Source organism: Bos mutus, chromosome 3 (assembly GCF_027580195.1).
Source record: "Bos mutus isolate GX-2022 chromosome 3, NWIPB_WYAK_1.1, whole genome shotgun sequence".
NCBI lineage: Eukaryota > Metazoa > Chordata > Mammalia > Artiodactyla > Bovidae > Bos > Bos mutus.
This window is the reverse complement of record NC_091619.1, coordinates 104,302,949-104,317,734: the sequence shown is the minus strand read 5'-3', so window position 1 is coordinate 104,317,734 and position 14,786 is coordinate 104,302,949. Positions and strand designations below refer to the sequence as shown.

The 14,786-nt window shown below is 55.5% G+C and overlaps 1 protein-coding gene across 1 annotated transcript in view; it reads left to right on the top strand.

Annotated features, from left to right (window-relative positions):
• Positions 1-8,453, top strand: part of BMP8A (bone morphogenetic protein 8a) — a 40,662-nt gene extending 32,209 nt beyond the window's left edge. Inside the window, 4 exon segments of the mRNA XM_070365243.1 lie at positions 2,905-3,105; positions 3,829-3,908; positions 4,391-4,501; positions 8,304-8,453. Of these exon segments, the coding sequence (XP_070221344.1) occupies positions 2,905-3,105; positions 3,829-3,908; positions 4,391-4,501; positions 8,304-8,453 (542 nt within the window).
• Positions 8,454-14,786: the final 6,333 nt, after the last annotated feature.

Here is a 14,786-nt window from a genome sequence, read left to right as displayed (position 1 = left end):
CCTTCCCTCTGCGGAGGGGCTGCTGTGTGTCTTGTGGCTTCGCCTCCTCACGGGCCGGCTCTTCCTGTGACCCTCACTTGTCGTGACCCAAACTCCCCGAATGGCTTCTCCCTGGGCCCCTTCAGTGTCAGCTCCTGTCTCAGCAGGGTCATCCCTGAGTGGCGGCTCTGATCATGAGCCCAGTGCATGTAGTGGCAGGTGATGTCATAGGTCAAAGTTAGTCTCTGGTTGATTAGTTGTTCAGTCAACTCTGGCCCCTGGACTTGGGGTTAAACCACAGATGTTTAAGGACTGACCTTTGAGCCAGGCTGTGCTTGGGGCAGTCAATGTCCTTGACTTGTAGTGTACAGTGGAGGATCATAAGACTCACTAATGGGAGACATATTTTTATGTATCTGTATATATGTACACTCGCTGTATCAATGCACACGTGTGTACACACATATACTTGCATGTATATATATGGCTGTGCATCACTATTTCAACACTGGGGTGAAATGTACATGGAAGTGGGACGCTAGGTCCTGTATTTTAGGAAACATAACCTGTAGTCATGTCCCTGTTTTTAACATGACTATGTTATATTTCCTTTAAAAATCCCACAAGGAAAGAAACGAAGACATTCTGTCATATTCTCATCTTTATAATGAAACCAGTAAATAACCTAAATGTCTAAAGATGAACTAATATGTAAATATTAAGTTATATCGTCTCAAGAAAGTGGAAGTAGTGAAAGTCACTGTCATGTCTGACTCTTTGCGACCCCATGGGCTACACAGTCCATGGAATTCTCCAGGCAAGAATACTGGAATGCGCAGCTTTTCCCTTTTCCAAGGGATCTTCCTAACCCAGGGATCAAATCTGGTCTCCCGTATTGCAGGTGGATTCTTTACCAGATGAGCCACAAGGTAAGACATTTGAAATGTTCATAGTTAAGACTTAACAATGGAGGAAAAGTTAATGTGGAAAAAAAGTTGCGAGTAAATACAGAATTCTTTGTTATGCTCACGATTTAAATTAACATATGAAAATATCCCAGGAAAATGAAAATGTTGTGTTGCAGTAGGGGAGGGATTTATGGGTGATATTTTTTCTAAGTTTTTGTATAGTCATTACTTTGCTTTGACAAAAAAAAAAAAAGAAGTCATTGGGAATACAATGAGGTACAGGAATATAGTTTTATTGGTGGAGTTGACTTTTCCAGGGATAATCAGTGTGTTTTTCCTGCATCCTCAGGCTTTAAGCTGATATGAATAAAATTCCACTTTTACAAGTGTCACTTCTCTGAGACTCAGGCCCCAAGCATGTCTTTGCCTGCAGCCTTTTCTCTTTTTCCTCCTTTTTAAACCACAAACCTGGTGGCTAAGGACATAAAGGGACAAGAACTTGGGCTCTGGGATTAGATGCACGTGTTTAAACCCAACTTGAAAGAAACACAAGCTGGAATCAAGATTTCCGGGAGAAATATCAATAACCTCAGATATGCAGATGACACCACCCTTATGGCAGAAAGTGAAGAGGAACTAAAAAGCCTCTTGATGAAAGTGAAAGTGGAGAGTGAAAAAGTTGGCTTAAAGCTCAACATTCAGAAAACGAAGATCATGGTATCTGGTCCCATCAGTTCATGGGAAATAGATGGGGAAACAGTGGAAACAGTATCAGACTTTATTTTTTTGGTCTCCAGAATCACTGCAGATGGTGACTGCAGCCATGAAATTAAAAGACGCTTACTCCTTGGGAGAAAAGTTATGACCAACCTAGATAGCATATTCAAAAGCAGAGACATTACTTTGCCAACAAAGCTTCGTCTAGTCAAGGCTATGGTTTTTCCTGTGGTCATGTATGGATGTGAGAGTTGGACTGTGAAGAAGGCTGAGCGCCGAAGAATTGATGCTTTTGAACTGTGGTGTTGGAGAAGACTCTTGAGAGTCCCATGGACTGCAAGAAGATCCAACCAGTTCCTTCTGAAGGAGATCAGCCCTGGGCTTTCTTTGGAAGGAATGATGCTAAAGCTGAAACTCCAGTACTGTGGCCACCTCATGCGAAGAGTTGACCCATTGGAAAAGACTCTGATGCTGGAAGGGATTGGGGGCAGGAGGAGAAGGGGACGACAGAGGATGAGATGGCTGGATGGCATCACTGACTCGATGGACGTGAGTCTGAGGAACTCTGGGAATTGGTGATGGACAGGGAAGCCTGGTGTGCTGCAATTCATGGGGTCACTAAGAGTCAGACACGACTTAGCGACTGAACTGAATTGAACTGAAACCCAACTCTGGGACTTGGGGTAAATGTCTCCACCTGCTGAGCCTGGGGTCTCCTTTGGGGGCTTCAGGGGACGTGAACAGCCTGCTCTTGGGCGGTGCTCAGAAGAGCAAGCACTGAGTCCACCCCTTCCCCAGTGAGGGCTGTAAATCTTACACTGATCCCCAGAAAGGATGGGGTGGGAGCTCGAGCCCCAGGACAGAGGTGGGAACTTTGGTTCTGAGAGTCCCCAGCAGTGGGGCTCTGGGCCGTCACTGAGCGGCTGTTTTTTAGTGAAATGATGGTTTCAGGGTTACCGTGAAGACCGGCTGAGAGCCTCACGTGAACTGACTGAAAGCTGTAAAGCGCTGTTACCGCCAGAGACGCCCTCAATCATCGCTAATCCTGACTCTGGGCTCACGAGGCCCTCCCCCACCCCGTAGACGCGCTGGCTCCGGCAGTGGGGAGGCGGGAGAGCGGGCAGGGAGGTTGAGGGGCTGGGGCTGGACTGGGGACTCGGGTCTTCAGAGAGGAAACCTAGGCCCAGTGGGTCCCCCCGAGGCCTCAGCCTTGAGCTCCTGGCCCGCCCAGAGAGGTCCCCGCTGTGTCCCTGCGCAGTGCCCGCCCTTGAGTGACCCCTCTCTGCTCTCTCCATCTCAGGGCGCAGTGTGGATCCTGGCCTGGCCGGTCTGCTGGGGCGACAGGCTCCGCGCTCCAAACAGCCTTTCGTGGTCACCTTTTTCAGGGCGAGCCCCGGCCCGGGCCCCGCCCGAGCCCCTCGGGCAGTGAGGCCCCTGAAGAGGAGGCCGCCGAAAAGGACCAACGAGCTACCGCCCCCAAACAAACTGCAGGGGATCTTTGGTGAGCCTGGGGACGGAAGCGGGGACGGAGGCGGGGACGGAGCCCCTCTGGCCTCAGCGCGGTCAGGCCGACGGTCACCCCGCCGCCTTTCCTGACACCCTCTGCCCTGCCCCCTGCGGAGCGACCCCCCCACAGTCTCCAGGGCTCTGAGCATCCACCCTTGCTGCCCCCGCGGCCCCAAAGTCCCTTCTCTGCCCTCGGGGGCTCAGCAGGCCTCGCCCTGGTCTCTGTCAGAACCAGGGGCCCCTGCAGGGTCCAGGCGTTTGTGTGAAGGTCACCCCACCAGGCTGAGCCCCGCAGGATCAAGGCCACCAGGGGCCCTTTCCTTCACGGGAGCCAGCCTTTGCTTGACCTTAACGGGAGCACATGTCCTGTGGAATGGGCATGGCAGGAGAGGTGGGGGAGGTCGGGGTGACTCTGGACGGGGGCGGAGGGGGAAGGAGGAGGGGCCCTGGATGGCCGAAGGCCCAGGGCTTTACTGGATTATCAGGACCCCACAGGCTGAAAGTCAGGGGAGGCTGGGCTGAGTGTGAGGTGACTGCCACCAGAGGGAGCCATCGAAAGTTCTTGAACTGGGTCATGGCACCAGCAGAGCTGCAGACATGGGCTTTATGAGACCAAATGGGTTAGTTTCCCAGCATTTATTATTCAACAAACGTGCGCCTCATGGCGTCCCCCACCCTGGGAACAGCAGCCCAGCAAAGCCCTTGCGTGTCCCCGCAGACGACATCCACGGCTCCCACGGCCGGCAGGTGTGCCGTCGGCACGAGCTGTACGTGAGCTTCCAGGACCTGGGCTGGCTGGTGAGTTCTGACTCTCCTTTCCAAAATGACTGTCCCCACCTGTGTCCCAGGGGAGGTAGACCCACAGAGAACTTTGTCTTTATTTTCCTCTGTTTTCCAAGTTCTCTAAAGGGAGAAGGGAAAAGGGCTGTTTTGTAAAACCATGACTATGGAGACTGAGTCCTCAGCCATAAAATGTCCGAGCTGCAGCAGGGAAGCTGAGGCCAGGGTGGGCAGTGCCTCTGGCGGGGCTGTGACTGGGGGCAGCGGGGGAGGACGCAGCTGCGCGCTGACGGCGTGTGGAGGGGACGGAGCTCGTGTCCAGCTCTGTTCACCGAGGGACTTCAGTGGTTGTCTGACCTGGAGGGGGTGGCACTCTGCCCCGGGAGGTGTCCTGAGGCTGAGGGAGGGAGGGGGCAGCCCTGAGTCATGCTGCGACAGGTGCTGGATGAAGGGCTGGGAGGGCACGTGGATGGGACTCACCTTCTCCCACTACCCCCCAGGACTGGGTCATCGCCCCCCAAGGCTACTCAGCCTATTACTGTGAAGGGGAGTGCTCCTTCCCGCTGGACTCCTGCATGAACGCCACCAACCACGCCATCCTGCAGTCCCTGGTCAGTACCGCGCCCTCCTGCCCGGACACCTGGGGGAGGGGTTCACCCTGGGGAGGGGGCGTGCAGCCAGGAGGTGACCGTGGACTGCTGTGTCAGCGAGCCTTCTTCACATGGAAACCCAGCCTGCACGTGCAGTGAAATCCCACGGCTGTACAGAGACGGGTCCCTGTGTGGCCACTGTGTATGGAGACCCTGCGTCCCACGAACCTGAACAGCGTGCAGCAGGCTCTTGCTGACTGGTGTGCACACATACACACGTGTGCACTCCATGTGCACACGGGGGACATTCACATCCATGGGGTGGGCCTGCCTGCTGGTGGTCAGAGGCACTGCACGTTCATGACCGGGTGGGCATCCCACACGACTACCCGTGCCCCAGGTACACACATGTGCACCCCGTTCACTGTCGAGTTTGGCCTCCTGGGGGACACACACCCTGGGGGTCGGGCTGAGTTACACACGTGGAGGTTCTGTCCTCTCCCTGCACTAGAGTCGCGGGCTGCCCTGTGCCCTTCTGGCTTCGGCTTCCCCTCCCGGTCCTCTCCTGTTGTTTTTCTTCCGGGTCCCTCTTGCTCTTTGTCTTTCTATAGATCTTCTGATGCCCTGGTGTCTGGGGTAACTTTAAATGCTGGAAGTTTCTAGTAGGAACATGGTTGAGGCTGTTTATTGCTAAGTGTTTGCAGTGGTTTGTGTGTGTGTGTGTGCTGAGCCTTATTTCTAGAACGTTGACCTGGGCACCCTAGTTAGAGGCTGTTCAAGGTGTTGCCAGAGTGAGAGTGAGTGAATTAAGAAAGCAGCCTGGACGCCTGGTAATGCCTCCTTTCCCAGTGGTCACGTGGGGTTTGCTGGACACCCCCTCCTCCAGGAGCCACCTTCCTTGCAGAATCTCAGGGGTGATGAGCCATGTGTGGGCTTCTCTCTGCCCTGTGAGGGGGGCACAGGGTGATGACGGCACTGCCCCTCCCAGGACTGGTCCCCTGGCTCTGCAGCAGCCCCGCCCCTCAGCCCCCGTGCTGTCAGTCAGCAGGAGGGAGCACCAGCTCTGTGCTCGGTGCTGTCAAGGCAGCGGCTGCCCTCTGGGGAGGATGTCAGTGAACACGAGAAGAAAGGACAGCCACCCACGGTGGGTCCCCTGAGGAGGGGGAGACTTGGGTGAGCTGGGTGGGCTCAAGGACCCTGGCTTGGAGGGGAGGAGGACGGAGGGAGGTGATGTGGGGGCGGGCAGGGCCTCTCCCACAGGCTCGGCAGGTGGTAGATTTAATCCCAAGTAAACTGAGGGGCTGGAGTAGATTTCAGAGAAGCAGGGCCTGATCTGGGCACTCTCTGGAAGCATCTCTGGCAGCTGCAGGACAGACCGTGGGGTCGAGGGTGGAGGAGGCAGGGAGGAGTGAGGAGCTGCTGTGGTCCCGACAGGAGGACCAGGCACCTGGTGGGGTGAGACGTGGACAGTGGAGGCAGGAGGGCAGGAGCCCAGGCCTCCAGGTGAGGCCCTCCTCCAGGACGAGGAGGGGGCAGCAAAGGTGTTGGGTGGAAGAACGGATTGGAGGGAATCAGCGGTTCTGCTTCCATCCCCATGTGTGTGAGGCCCTGCAGGACCCTATGTGAGAAGTTGAGGGCGGAGGGTGCAAGTCTGGAGTCTCCGAGTCGTGAGTGCAGAAGAGATTTTCTGGGGGGACAGTGGAGGTGGGAGACGCCTGGGGAGGAAGAGGAGCCTGGGTGGGAGGGAGGGGGTGAGATGGTGGTTGGGGTGTCCTGGGGCCGAAGAGGAGGAAGTGGGTCCCTCCAGCCTCACCCCCCACATTCCCCACACAGCAGCTAGAGGGTCGCACTAAAGCACAAATGTGACCACCTCCTTCTGGGCCAGGAACCCCCTCCCCGTGGCATCCCTTATCCCTGGGGAGAAGTCTGAGCCTTTGGCCTGTGACCCGGGGCCCCTCACTGGCCTACCCACCTCCTCAATGTCCCCCAGCCCACGTCCCAGTGCCCTCGCCTCCCTCCTTTGACCAGGGTCTCCTCAACCGCCCCGGGCCAGGCCAGCTCCTGCTCGCCCTGCTGCCTTGTCTCTGGGTCCTTCCCAGCCAGTGTCGGTCTCCAGTGCTCCTGTTCCCAGAGCGAGGACAGTTGCTGTGACTATTGTACTGTTCTCGGGGGTCCTGGGTGTTTGCTGGAATGTTCCCCTCTCTCCCTTCCTGTCCTGCTGAGGATGAAAGTGGCGACCATCTCTGAGACATTTCTGTATTTTCCACCTGGACAGAGCTGGCACAAGGCACGTGTCTGAAATACATTTGTGTTGGAAGGGAGAATAGCACCATTATACCCATTTGGCAGAGGAGAAAACTGAGGTCCACAGAGGCATGACTTTTCCTGAATGATGCACAGCCAATAAGTTTCAGAGCCTCCGATTTGGTCTGCCACGGGGCTCTAAAGTGACGTGAATGGAAAGGCACATCAGACTCCAGATCAGTCTCTTGGTATAGACGGGACAAAGGCTGTCCTCTCTGTCGATCACCTGGGGAAGCCTGGTCCAGGATGGACTTCTAGAACAGCTGTGCCCCTGTGGTGCTGTCCTAACCTAGGAAAAGCCCTCCCGGGTTTCAAGCCACGTAGAGCCTCATGGGTGGTGCAGGTGGGCAGTGTCGCCTGGTTTCTTTCATGTGGGCCTTTGAAAGCCAAGCCCAGCCACCCCAGGTGGAGACTGGGAAATTGGGGAGCAGCATCCCCACAGCCCAGTCTGGCTGGACATCCCTACCCAGGCCAGCCTGGTGCCTGGCTGACAGTCCTGGCAGCAGGCTGGATCCAAGCTGGGCCTCCCAGGACAAGGCTGGGCTTGGTACCAGGGGCCAGGGTGCCTGACATTCACCCCCACTTCAGATGGCTTCATCCAGGTCCTGCTCAGCAGTCTCCCATGAAGGGTGGGAGGTCCTGCTGAATGGATACAGGTTCCCTTTTCTCTCAGGCCCCGACTGAGTTGGGGGGTGTGGCAACCGGATGAGGAGTCCAGTATGAACTGCAGCTCATCCTGCCTGAGTCTCTGCATAAATATTTGTGTGGAGGCTTCAGAAGCTCCCTCAGACAGGCTGTTTTCAGGGGTAGAGCTGTTTGCAGGAGGGTAGCAGGGACTCCCGGCCCCCTCTCTGAGTCGGGTCCCAGCCTTATGTGCAACCTCAGCCAAGCAACTATACAGGTGACTCGGCCCCTGTGTCCCCAGCGGTCATCCATCCAGAACAATCCCTGTCTGGAAGTTGTTACAAGGGTGGAGGTTTGAGAAACAATGGTGTTGGACACCCCAAGGGCGAGCCTGAAGTCTGGGCATTGCCAGGTGTAACAGGGACCTTCCCCGGCTCGCAGCCCTGAGGGGCGGATGGACCAGAAACAGCTCATGCGGACAGGACACGAGGCGGGGTGTTACAGAAGCGATCAGGGAAGGAGGGGCAGAGGGGTGGGGGAGGGGAGGCAGTGTCGCAGCGGCGCCAGGCCGGCGCTGGCACAGGTGCGGGGGACCCACAGGGTCAGGGCCCTCCCATCTAAGGGGAGGGGCTGTGGCAGGAGCCCCCGGTGCTCAGTCTGGGCCTGAGGGTAGTGGGCAGGGCGGGCGTCAAGGGGGCGGGGCCGGGGCAGAGTTCAGGCCAGCACCTGCCCGGTGGGCTGCGGGGGGAGGGTGCGGGGGGCGGGGAGGAGATGGACCTGGGAAGGGGCCAGCGGCGGAGCCCCAGGCGGCAGGAGCTGGGCGCTGGGACGGGGGTCCCGGGAGGAGCCCGAGGTTCTCACGCCTCTGCCCGCTGCCCCCTCCCGCCCCCGCCAGGTGCACCTGCTGAAGCCGCACGCGGTCCCCAAGGCGTGCTGCGCGCCCACCAAGCTGAGCGCCACCTCCGTGCTCTACTACGACAGCAGCAACAACGTCATCCTGCGCAAGCACCGCAACATGGTGGTCCGCGCCTGCGGCTGCCACTGAGGCCCCGCCCCCACCGGCCGGCCCTCCGCGGGGGCAGGGGCCCGGAGACCCCCAGCACCGTCCCAGCTCTGGCAGGGCGGCGGCGAGGCCCACCCCCCACCCCCACCGCTGCCCACATCCTGCCAGGGGCTGGTCCTACCCAGGCCCTCTGCCTCCTGCCCTGGGATGTGTGGTAGCCTGTCCCACCCAACCCCACGTGGCTGATGCAGGCTGCGGTCAGCACAGAAGTCCCATCTTAGGAGCTGTCCTTTGGCCAGCCCTTTCCTACTGCGTGCGACCCAGGATGGTCTGAGAGCACCTGGAGCCTGAGGCTGGCAGCCGGGAGTTGCTCCTCTCACCACGGATCTGGGTGTGGGTCTGCCCCTTGCCAGCACAGCGCAGTCAGAGGTGCACATCCTCTGGGTATAGTGTATTAGTGGTTCCTGACTTGGCCTTTGGGCAGTTAGCACTTTGGGAAGGAACAATGGGCCTTCTGCTTGGGGGGTGAACCTGGTGGGGACGTCTCCTGCCTGGGGAAGAGGTGTGGCCCCCAGGGAAGCAGTGAACCTTGGAGGTTTGCAGGTCCCTCCATCTCTCTGTATGGTGCTCTGCACTTACACATGAAGTGAACTCTTAGCACAAACAAGGGCACAGCTGCAGGGAGGTCCAGGCTGACAGCACAGACGTTACAGCTGAGCCCCTTGCCCACGGCCATCAGTCACCATCTTCCACAGACCCTGAACAGGGCCTCAAGGCGCTCAGCATGCGATTCCAGGCAGCCAGCAGCCCTGAGCCTGGTGTACTGCTTTCTCTCCTGCCGCACTGAGGAGCAATCCAGTGGACGCAGGCGCAGGGCGAGGGTGGGCACTGCGTCAGCCAGCGCCCAGAGGCTGATCACACAAGTCTGAGTCACCCTGTGCGCCCTGGAGCCCCGTCCTGTTTCTTGGGGCCTGTGAGCCAAAGAAAAGGCCCGGGTGCCAGGGGAGTGACAGGCGGCAATTAGGCCGAGCTGGGTGGGGAGGTTCCCGGAAACCACTGTTCTTCTTAGAGCGGCCACCTGGAGTGTTTATTTGATTTCTGACTTGGTAAGCCTGTAATTTACCTGGTGGACCAGACAGAACCCAGCTGCCCGAACCCCAAAATATCATTAAAAGCAGATCCTGAACCTGCCCCAGCCCACAGGCCCAGCCCAGGATGACACCCCTGGAGTTTACTCTCTGCCCTGAGGGGCTCCGGGAGCGCAGCGGGGGTGGAGGAGGGGCCCTGCTTCAGGACAGCAGCCTCTCCGCCTGGATCTGGGAGGGGCTCTGGGAGCCAGTGCACAGGAAGAGACCCCTCCATGGACACAGGAAGACGGTGATCTCCCTTTTGGTCTGGGGCTTTGACCTCAGGCTGGCAACAAGAGGACCAAGGACCAGCACAAATGTCAGTAGACCCATATTCTGGCTTCAGCTCAGTCACTGACGTGCCTGATGTCTGGGGAAATGCCCTTCCATTCAGGCTTCGATTTCCTGTCTCTGACAAAAGAACATACATAGGACTCTCACATCTCCAAAGGCCCTTCCGGCTGGAGAATCCACCTACAACTCTGGGCCTCTCCTCTCCCAGAGCCAAGATGTGGTCTAAGTGCCCAGCGGCCCTGAGACTTGAAGCCTGCTATTTCAGGGCCTCATTCAGAGCTCTCTCCTCCCAACATCATGGGCAGTGGAGGCCTGGAAACTTTTGACAGATGCCAGTGTTAAGTTTCTTCATTGCCTAAGCACATAACCTGGTATGGTTTGAGGCACCAGGAAAATTTATGAAGTGAATGTTTGGAAGATGTGACTGCCCTGCCCATCGGAGGTGCGGAACATAAGGAACACAAGGATCGTGACACGACTCCCTTCCCGTGCGGTAAAGTCAGGAGTCCAGTGGTTGAGGCCTTCCTGACACTTCTACCACCCTCAGCCATCCACGTGGCCACTGAATGAAATCCAACAGAAAAAGGCTGCAGAGAAGGGCAGTAATTAAAGACAGAAAACTGATGATGTGGCAGTGGCTAGTTACCAGGGCCATCTCGTTTACCTGGTTCCCTTTGGCAGCGCAGGTCACATTTCAGGCTGCACATGAGAAGCATAAATAAGGGCGATCAACTCAGGCCCACTGGCAGCAAAGTAGATGGGGAGGGTGGGCGCAAAGGAAGCAGTGCCTGGGGCCCATGCCTGGGAGGGCACTGCTTTGTCCCCCTCACCCCATGCACATCCTCATTACTGTACAGCCAGCCTGGCCCAGACATCAGCTCATCGGACAAAGCCCAATTCTTGTGTCTCTATGTAGGGAGGTGGGTGACATGCTTCAAAAAGTTCCCTACAATTTCATAGGAAAGGAGGCGATGACAGGAGAGGGTAGCTGTGGCAGCCAGCAGACCTGCCAGCAACAAATCCTGGCTGTGCCTCATGTTGATGGGACCACTCGAGCACCTCAGAGCCAGCGACTCCTTCTCTGCAGAATGACTGCACCATGGGTTCTGGCCTGGTGGAGCCAGCGTGGGGATCAGGTCTGTCCGGAGCACTTGGCACTGATTCTGCACACGTGTGCTGAATGAACAGTATTCTTTGTGGCCTTATTTTAAATGAACTTGCAAATTTGGGTCTCCCCGAAGTGCCTTCCTGTTAAAACCCAGCCCTCCCAGAATGTGTCCTTGGAGGTGCTACTGTACTCATTGGGCTTTTCCTTAAAAAATAGAAACTTGGTAATCTCCTGGGGTGAGGTGTGGACTTGCACACCACCCCCCCATCTGTGGAGGGGGTCCCAGCTGGCCGTGACAGCTTGATCCTGTCTCTCCTGAGGACAGGGCAGCACTGCACCCCCACCCCTCCTGTGGCCCTGCGCGCAAGTGCAGCTCAAGGGGAAACTTTCTGGGGTTTTTGTTCTTACTGGGAAGCCTTGAACAAGCATTTGGCCCTCTTTTCTCACTTTCAAAAATATTACACGTGTCGGGGATGCTCTTGAAAATAAAAAACAATACAAACACATAATCTCACCACATAGAGACAACCATTGTTAATCATTGCAGTCGTTTTTCCGCGGCATATGTGTCTTTTTACATAATACATGGGTTACTTTACAGTTAGGATTGTGCACTGCTAGTGATCTAAATCATTCAATCTAGGACATATCTTGAACATTTCTGTTATTAAATACTCCTTGGGAACATAATTTTCAGTAGCCTTTGATTTCTGCCTTAGGTTTTGTTACTCACAAACCAGGGCTCACTATTCCTTCCCCAGAGGGTGGTGTGGGCCCCCAACCCTATCATCTGCAGCAATGGGAAGGAAGGAAGGTAGCGAGGGCATGGCCACCAGGCTGGCCAGTAGCTCAGATAACCTGGACCAGGTCTGAGGCTCAGGCTGCCACCTGTACAAGGCTCACAGGTGATCACCATGGCGTAGTTTCTGGGGCAGCCCTTGCACAGGACAGGGTGAGCAATCACCTCCTGCTGGTTTCTCCCAAGCGAGCCTTTCCAGCCAGTCTGCTGGTCCCCACCTCTCCAGGGCAATCAGGAAAGCACAGTGACCAAGTCACCCCACCCCCACCCTTCCCTTGTTTCACAGGCTTTGTGACCAGTCATTTCTGCTGGGGCCACAGGCCAGCCTGCTCTCTGCCCACATGTCGTCCCCAATGCCAACCGTGCTGAGCCTGAGTGCTTCCCCTTGTTGCTCGGACATCACACCAGCCCCGAATGGCTGCTGCCTGTGCTGACAGCCACAGCTGACTGCCTATGTGAAGTGAGAAGTGAGAAGGTGCCTATGTTAAGAAGTGAGGGTCCCGGCTGGGATACTGCGGCAATGGGTCTCGGCCACAGGAGCAGCCCCAGCCAGCCACAGAGGACGAAGCCCCATGTGAAAGCAGAGAGCCGGGCTAGCACTGGCGTCGTGGGGAGGGCTAGCAGCTATCCCTCTGCAGGATCTAGCCTGGGGCACTGGGGCCAGGGGCCAGCAGGCTACCCCACCCTCCCGACTCAACCTGATCGCCAAACCCAAAATGAGAACACAGGTGAGGGAATGAGCCCAGCCCAGCGGTTTCTGAACATCCAGACTCGATCCGGACAACCATCAGCCGGCGGCAGGGGAGCAGGGGGCAGTCCTGGAGGAGGTTTCCAGTGATGGACTGATGGGGCTCTGCCTTCGTACATTCAAGTTGCTGTCAGGCGGCCTGGCTGGCCAAACAGGTGTAGGGTGAGAGGCTAGCCTAGAGCAGGTGACAAACCATGGCACCAGAGTTCAATTTCCAAGTGGGCCAAGGGCAGGGCAAGAACCCCTCTGGCTTCTTATGTCTCCCCAGCAACCAGCACAGGGCCTGGCAAAGAAGGGCCCTGAACTCTGCTGTGATACAATTCTATTGGTCCAACGAATGCACAGCGTGTGAACAGGTCACTGAGACTGAATACAGTGCCTGTTAGCCCAAGACCAGCAGGTGTCAGGGTAGGACTGGGGCCTGGCTAATCTACCTGGCCTGCCTGGTAGCAGGTGAGAGAGAGAAGACAAGAGGCACTGCCACCTGCAGAGATCAGACCAGGGGGTACTTTTCGGGCAGCCTGGAGGGGAGGGAGGCCGCACAGGGGGTGCCACGGTCTGTCATCTGTTGCAGCAGGACAGGTGAGTCACAGCTGCAACCGCTGAAAACACTTGGGACCTGGCTGCATGGCAGCAGTATAAGAACTAGGATTTCTTTTACCAGAAGATACATCCAGTATCCACACTAGGTGGGCCCAGAGAAGCCCTGGCAGCAGAGGCCTGGAAAGACCACGCACAGCTGTCCACGGTGGGGAGGGCAGCCCCAGGCCCAAGGCCACACTTAAGGAAGAACCAGAGGAGGCGCAGGCTGTGCCTGCAGAGGAGCTTACCCCGAGGAAGGGCCACAACACGAAGCCCTGCTCGCTACCAACGGGACACCTCGGGTGCTGTTTCCCCGGGTTGACAGCTCCCGTCTCACACATACTCCCCACAGTTGGAGATGATCACCTTCTGCTTGGGCTTCCCATCCTTGCTGCCCTGGGCCTTTGCTGGCTGAACAGAAGAGGAGGAATCAAGGGAGGGAGGGCGGAGAGTAAGTGGGTACCCGCCCTACCCACCCCATCCCAGCAGCAGCAGCAGCCGCCGTGGCCTCTGTCTCCAGGTCCCAGGACTCTTGTTACCACTCTTTCATAGGGCTGTACACCAGGGGCCTGGGTGGTCGCCCACTGTGTCTATGCACACCGCTGTCAGCCTTTCAGTCAGGCAGGCTCAGACTCGGGGACCTACAGACTCTTGGATGCCTTGTCTTCCACTCAACTGATAGTCAATGAAGCACTCAGCATGGTTGTTTCAATCATCTTATACTGGTTTGTTCTTTCATTAATTCATTCAACAATACTTATTACTTCATAACCAGGCACCTACTGAACCCTGGGGATACTGGTCCAAGCTTGGGTGGAGCCCACAGTCTAGCAGAAAAGAGTCACTCACAAATCATTAATTCTTCTCAGGAATGCAAGGTTGGTTTACTATCCAAAAACCAGATCAATAGAATAAAAGACAAAAACCGTATTATAATCTTAATAGATGCAGAAAAAAATCCAATACCTTTTCAAAATAAAAACATCCAATAAACCAGGAATAAAAGGGAAGCTCCGCAATCTGATAAGTGTTCTACAAAAAAAAAAAAAAAAAAAAAAAACCCACAGTAAAAGACTAGATACTTTCCTCTCTAAGACAAAGAATAAAACAAATGTGTCTAGCCTTGCACTTCTATTCAACATTGTACTAAAGGTTCCAGCCAGGGTAATTAGCTCCCAACCAAAAAAAAAAAAAAAGCATCCTATTGGAAATGAAAACGTAAAGCTGTCTCTATTTACACATGACATAATCTTAGAAAACCCTAAGGAATATACTAGAAAATTATTAAAACTAGCAAACAAATTCAGCAAGGTTGCAGGATATAAGATTAATATACAAAAATCAATTGTATTTCTATATGCTAGCAATGAATAATTTGAAAATGAAATTAAGAAAATTTCACTTACAATAGCATCAAAAAGAATAAAATACTTAGGAATAAATTCAAAAGAAGTATAAAATGTATACCCTGATAACTACTGAACAAACTTTCAGTACTGAAAGAAAGTGAAATCAGTCGTGTCCGACTCTTTGCTACCCCATGGACTGTAGCGTACCAGGCTCCTCTGTCCATGGAATTTTCCAGGCAAGAGTACTGGAGCGGGTTGCCGTTTCCTTCTCCAGGGGATCTTCCCGACCCAGGGATCAAACCCAGGTCTCCCGCACTGCAGGCAGACACTTTACCATCTGAGCCACTGAAAGAAACTAAAAAAGACCT